The sequence below is a fragment of the Salminus brasiliensis genome, chromosome 11 (genome assembly GCF_030463535.1).
Source record: "Salminus brasiliensis chromosome 11, fSalBra1.hap2, whole genome shotgun sequence".
In the NCBI taxonomy this organism is placed as follows: domain Eukaryota; kingdom Metazoa; phylum Chordata; class Actinopteri; order Characiformes; family Bryconidae; genus Salminus; species Salminus brasiliensis.
Genome location: NC_132888.1, coordinates 13,823,325 through 13,830,533, shown reverse-complemented (window position 1 = coordinate 13,830,533; position 7,209 = coordinate 13,823,325). Strand labels below are relative to the sequence as shown.

General features: G+C 44.6%; 1 protein-coding gene across 1 annotated transcript; it reads left to right on the top strand.

Moving 5' to 3' along the window:
• Window positions 1–5,059: 5,059 nt before the first annotated feature.
• Window positions 5,060–6,543, top strand: LOC140565391 (uncharacterized protein C11orf87 homolog). The gene is made up of 2 exons (XM_072691277.1): window positions 5,060–5,176; window positions 5,790–6,543. Exon 2 carries the CDS (start codon window positions 5,935–5,937, stop codon window positions 6,451–6,453), a length of 519 nt encoding a protein of 172 aa, XP_072547378.1. The 5' UTR covers window positions 5,060–5,176; window positions 5,790–5,934; the 3' UTR covers window positions 6,454–6,543.
• Window positions 6,544–7,209: the final 666 nt, after the last annotated feature.

Genomic DNA, 7,209 nt, shown 5'->3' with positions numbered 1-7,209 from the left:
CTTTTTCTCCTGCTTTAGTTGCTATTCTGCACTCCCTTATTTTTGCTTTGACTGTCTGCCCCCATTCTGCTCTTCCTCCACCCTGTCTGTCATGTTTCCTCCATCACTTTCTTCCGCTCTCCCCACTTTCCTTTGTGGATTTGTCAGACAAAATGTCATCTCCTACTTTTCACTTTAGACATCCTTCTGGCCCTACACTTCACTGGCCCTGTCCACTCCTAAAAATCAAGGTGCTGAACATGGTTCTCTGGAGTAATTTCATCCTGCAAAAAAAGGTTCTATGTAGAACAAAAAGGCTATTTGACTTACAATAGTGAAATTTTGATGCTGTATAGAATCATTTTGAAAGATTCCTTTAAGCACTAGATATATTCGAAAAGGTTCATCATCATCGAGAATAACTATTTAACCAGGCAAAGAACCATTGTTGTTATACATTAATACGGTTTTAGAAATATATAAAATCATGGCCTAAGAATCCCTTTTTAAGGCTGTAGAGAAGCCCTGTTGGTTCTATGAATAGCTCAAAGATTGGTTCTTTTTTAAAACCATATTTGTAAATGAGAACTTTTTAAAATCTAGATTCTCCACATAACATAGTGGAGGCTCTAAACTATCTAACTATCCACGTTTTTTCCTGGAACTATATATAATTTGTCCACACCTGAGCAACCACCTGGGACATCATGTCAACCATCTGAGAAACTATAGCAACTACCTGGGATACCAAAGAAACCATCTGAGAGACCATAGCTACTACTTAGCAACACCATAACAACCACCTTGGACAATATAGCAACTGTCTAGCAACACCATTGAAAGCACTAAGCAACACCATATCAGCTGCCTGAAAAACCATAAACCTTGCAACACTATAGCACCCATCTAACAACCATTTTGCAACACCATAGCAACTACCTTGGATACCATAGCAACCACTAAGCAACTCCATAGCAACCACCTAGCACCATAGCAAACATTTGGAATACCATAGCAAGCACCAAAACCCCTACTTTTATACCATATTAACCACATAGCAACAGCAATGCAACATTTTTGTTCTAGTTTTGCGAGTGTTGCTTCTAAATTTGTAGTGACATGGGTTCTGTTTTTCATTCTGGGTTCTCCTGTCTTTCCCTGTTTATTAAAAAAGACACTGATAAAAAAGACACATATTGACTGTATGCTATTCAGACCTGTGCCACATCAATAAAATGCCTTACATCAAAACAATTGTCTCTTTCCATTTGGCAGTGGTTGTGTTGATGTTATGTGGAAATTATGTATACATTTCAGTCAAGAAAATTCAGTGCATCACTTTGCATGATGCACCTCTACATTGTGCCTGGAGGAGCACATACAATCTTTCCAATCTATTCTATTTCACAGCAGATGATTGCATTCCATCACCAACACCTTTTTCTTCTTTGTTTCGTCATCATCAATCATACAGGTATAATAAAATTCTGCTTCAAAAAGGACCACTTTAAAGCTAACCATACATTTAGACCAGGTTTAGACCATGCCACATTTTTAGCCCTTAACAGCAGCAGAAACAAATTATGCCATTGCGTTACAGCCCTAGTAGATCATTTGGGATCCAACCACCAGGGTAGCTAAAATTCTAATCAGAGGTTTCCCATGTTGGATTACAAAACAACATGCTCTATGTGTAAAAATATCATTTGACACAAGTGACATGTGTTAGGTGTGCATTAGGGCAGACTGATGTGCTCAGATTTTCTCATTCCAGCAGGTTATTGCCAAGAGGCTTCATTACTGTTACTGGAACACAGTCAGGGGAGTGGGCTAAATTTTACTGTGGTGTGTGAAAGGAGGCTTTATTCGCAACAGCAGTCTATTACTAATGTATAAGCAATATCTCCTGAGTTTATGAAAACCAATACAGTCCACTTTATTTCTCAGACACTGTGCAGCGTTGTGACATAAGTGAAAAAGGTGGAAAAGGATCTTATCCTTTCACCTTTAAAATTTGGTTCCTGTCGCTTTTAAATTTTAACTGCATCCATCATCAAAGCTGATAATATAGAAGAATTCTCCATGAAACATTAATAAGAGTGTGTAAATATCTCCAAGCAAAGTTCTGAATGTTTCTCTTTGAGACGGCAGGAACAGACTTAAATTGTTTTTCATTACTCTGTCCTTATTTATCTTTTATATATCGCCTCAGACCCATGATCACAGTCCTAACTGTACATATTTATATCAGCATGAGCCTCATTTGTGAAATGAATGCAAATTAAATGTAACAAGCCCTTATGTACAACACTGTAGCACATAGTGGTCTAAATTTAGCCTGGAGGAGATCAATGCTAAGAGACTGACGATGCAAGCTGTGGAGCTCATCTCTACAGATGGACAGTCAGCAGTTCTCCACTGGCCCTCAGATCCCAAAGTCATCACTCCTGACTGCTTGTGTCATGTCAGAGGTCTTGGACACGGCGGGTGTGTGGACACTTTTTAATACATACAAATACATCTCCTCGCTGCCTTCTCAATGGCTGTACTAGAACTGTACATTCGAGCATAGGACTATTTAGAGTTTTAAAAGGCTGCTTAACTACACAGAATAGCATATGAAAAGCATACCATATATTGCTGATTTTGGAGATACATGTTAAGATCATCAAGGTTAAGATCATTTCACTATTTGGAGTTGCATGTTATTGGACAGTGACGATATACTATATATAAAAGCAATGACTTATATTAAACATACAAGTTGTAGTTTTTATTACTGGACATCAAGCTAGTATGCATTTATCCAATAATAGCATCTTTTATGTGAGCATACATTCATATGCTTCCTTTATCTGTCGCTTTGAGCAAAGCAGCAGAGCTCTGCGCCTTCAGTCACCTTTCCTCCACTCAAACAGATATTGTTGATGTGTGAAAGGCTGTATTATCAGTGCAACATCGGCTGTGCCATATTAACACTTCCCATGCTATATTACCTCTTCATTACAACCAGTCTAACTGGATGTACCCTATATGGACAAAGGTATTGGGACACCTACAGAAGCTTTCATGACAACATATTTTAAATTCATAGGCATTAATAAGGAGTTGTTCCCTCCTTGTGGAGTTATTGAGGCAGCAGAGCGTTGGTAACTGTTATGAACTGTGCTTCAACACTGTAACTTTACATGATCTGATGAGTTACAGTGGTTTCTAAATGCTTCCACTTTTCAGTAATACCACTCACAGCTGATTGTGGAATACCTAGGAACTGACTCAACAATTGCAACAATGGCATTCAATTACAGTAGCAGGCTGGAATTCGGTGAACTCTTTAGAACACAAATGTGTGTAAAGACAGACTGCCTGGCTAGGTGCTTGACACCTGTGGCAATGGGCAATGTGACTGGACAAAAGACCTGAATTCAAGGATCATGACGTGTGTCCATATAGTGTATAGTAACACAATAGATGTTAATTCAACACTGGTGTTCTCACATGAATTCTTCCACTTCAGCACTGGACAGCTCCTTCTACCAATGGCCTGAAGCCTCTGTTGTTTTTTCATTGGTTTTGGAGGATCTGACACAATTAATGTTTACTGAACAACCATAGGTTGATGTAGGGCATGGTAGACTGGACTGAACTTTCAACCCTCTTAGAGAAGACTTGCAAAAAAGTGACTTTTAGACTTTATTGACTTAATAATATTTTGTTGGACATTAACAAAGCATGGGCTACTAATAAGCACATTCCTAAAAAGGTACCAAAAAAGAACCACTTTTAGTTTCTAAACAAAAAATTAACTCACTGATGAACAGGATTTATTTTCTATATGGCGTCTTAATTTATCTTTACAGTTTTAAACATTTTGTGTTCATTGCACTGGGCAGCTCTCCAGGTCTTGAAGCTGGTTTCTCACTGCTGGGAGGAAAATAAACTTTCACTGTGCTTAAAAATGTCCAGGATTGAAGTAGGGCTACAGATGCAGTAAATATCACTTTGGATGAACTCCAAGCATCAGTCAGCCCCACAGTGGGCACAGAAGACAGCTCAGCGGTTAGAATGCCTGATGTTAATCACTGGGCTGTGGGTTCGACACCCAGGTCTCCTGTGCTGCCACAGGTTGCTTGCCTTAATGCAGTATTAAGCAAGAATTATACAAGACATTTCTTGCTCCTGGGCTCCCCCTGCAGTCTGAAAGTGTAACTGTTTGTGCTTTGAGACACCTCTAAAGGACATGCGTTAAAAATGCATTTCTGGACAAGCTGAGAGATACAGAACCGTCACTGCAAGTGAAAGAAACATGTGGACTAAGGCTGAGTAATTTTACAGGATTTTACACAAATATGGCTCGTGTTATACAGCATTACACAGTCCTCGGAAGCGTTGTTCCTCCCACTTCTCAAAAGTTACATAGTGCAGAGAGCAGTGTATCGAGCCCGTAGCAGCAACAATAGAGATGCTATAATCCCTAATATAATCAACTTGATACTTTTAGATAAAGATGATGCTACATAGAGTTGCTTTAAGTAACTATTTAATCACTTAACCCTCTCTGCTCCAGGGGCGGGTTGGAATGGGTGTAGAAGTGTCTACAGATAATGAAGGTACTGAACAACGCCTCAGCCAAAACGTGACAATCTTGAAAAGTCACGTGACCCTGATGTGCCACGATCAGATGAATTCACTCACAGTTTAACTGTACCCCCAGCCTCGTGCACGTTTTGTCGGAGCGTTCTATGCAACGGGCTCAACTCCAGCACCACCCCCCCCCCCCCCCCAAACCCCACTCCTCGCTCTTCTCGCGCGAGTGATCGCCCACCCTCGGTTGAGGAAAAAGGCATGGAGTGCAGCGGGGAACAAAAAGCACGTCGTTCCTACTTTGAGCGCGCGGATACAGCACGACAGTCCCCGCGCGTGACAGGTCGATGACAGTCGTCTAGAAATATGCATGAATGAGTCTTTTTTTTTTAGCTGGTTGCGGTGTTGCTTTCTTTCTTTCTGTCTTTCTTTCTTTCTGTGTGTGTGTGTGTGTGTGTGTGTGTGTGTGAGGGCGGGAGGTGTGGGGGGCTGGTATATCAAAGAGGATACGTCACTGCGATCTGCGCGGATTGGCTGGATTTTGCTCCTTTCTGCTCAGATTTTGCGAGCGCGAGCAAGAGGACGGCAGGATCATCCCAGCAGCTCGTGGCAGGTAAAAAAAAAACTGTGCATTTACTGTCATTAAACGCGGTCGCGCGATAATAATTCATAATCATAAGGCTGTGGGGTGAGCGGAACATGGCGGGGAGTCCCGCGTCAGACAGGCTGCGTTTGTAAATCGTGCGCAAACGCGCTTGAGGAGGAATGCCGCAGTTTTGAATCCACCGCATGTCCACTGAATCCTGTCCTTTTTGGCATTCCCACTGGACTAGTTCCGAGATTCAATTAACCGGAGGAGAATCTAACGAGAATTTAGCCTGCTGTGGAGGGCCTGCTGTGTAAGAGGGGGTCCACATTCTTCTGAGCGCGTTATTTCTGCACAGAAAACTTCACCACCACTATTGCGCCCTTCGGAAATGTTATTCGTCCAACAGTTCTTGGGGGGGATGGAGAGGGGGGTGAGGGTGAGTGGGGGGGGGGTACATTATAGCTTCTGCGCTTCCATTTCTCTGGCCGTTCTTTGCGTTTTGGCTTGTCTGTAACGTGGCTGTATAGGACATTTAATTGAGGAGCGGGGTGTGTGTGTGTGTGTGTGGGGGGGGGGGGGTCCTCCCTTTCAATCCGTATTAGCACTCACGCTCCATTCTTTATTGGATCTATTACAGGCTGAATCCTGAGGGGGGTCTCTCTCCCATGCAAGAGGAATGATTGCAATATAGAGGCAGCAGCAGCGCAGAGGTGGAAACTGCCCATCAGCTGCCATCGGCTCGCTTGTTTGGGTCTCTTTTTTTGGGAGGAGCTACCTGAAATATGAGCGCTATCACCTCCCCGGACAGACTGGCTCTGGCCGTGCCGCCCTGCGGCTCCAACGGCACGGCGTGGCCGGAGGGCGCGTGCATGGCGCGCGTGGAGCAGCTCTTCCAGGCGCTCTCCTCCACCGTGGTGCTCTTCGTGCTCGTGGCGATGATCGCCGCGGTCATCTCCGTGTCCCTCACCACCTTCCACTTTCACAAGAGCAAGATGAAGAAGCGCAAGATGCAGCGCGCGCAGGAGGAGTACGAGCGCGACAACTGCAGCCCCCGAGCGGCGGCCAAGGGGAAGCCGGTGCTTCGGCAGTGCGTCGTGGAGAGACCCTGCGCCGGCGGGCTAAAACGGACCACGGGCGAAAGCCCCGTGGTCAGTCCCAGCACCGGCGCCAGTGCCAGCGCCAGCGCCAGTGAGGAGGCCGAGGTCCCCGTCCCGAAGGAGGAAGAAGCCGCATCAGAGAGCACGAGACACGCTGCGCAGACGCGCGACGACCACTTGCTCCAAGCCGTGGCCGTGTCCTGATGAGCGCGAGCTCGACGCACACGCTTTTGGCATTGACACTGTAAATACGCGCCATGTATTATAATTATATTACACACAACAGGGAGGGGGTCGGGGGTCTGCTGAGGGTGTGTGGGGTGGAGGGAGGGGGTGATGAAGATTCGTCGACACGAATGAACAGCGAGGAGAAGTCTTCTTCTACAGCTTCAGGAGGAGCATTGAGAAGGAGCCCTTTTCGTGTGTGTGGTGAGATGGGGGGAGGAGGGGGGTTGGGGGGGATAAATATAAAATAATGGACGCATCCTTCAAGCGAATCGATTTGTAGTGGTCTACACGGTTGTATCGCTATCCGCGCGCACTGGATTGATTTTCGTCTGCCATCTATGTGAATGAACTCTGCTGAAGCGAGGACGAGCCTGACTGCGAGCCGAGTGGCTTCATTTCCGTGGGTCAGATCGCCAACGGCCGATGGACTAGCTGTAATAAATGATTGCCAGTAAGAGATATGATATGATTGATACATACATTCATACATACATATATATATATATATATATTTGTTCTCTATGAGGTCAGACACACAGGCCGAGACACACAGGCCGCTGTAACGTGGAGGAAGAGCGTCTTGTAAATCAGTGAACAGAGGCTTGGACGCTGTCCACTGCTGTAGTGCTGAAATAGGGAGTTACTCACATTAACAGCTCTTCTTCATGTAGGATTCTCCCGCGCACCGCCTTTTATAGCATTCACAGATACCTTTACTCAGTTCTCTGTTGT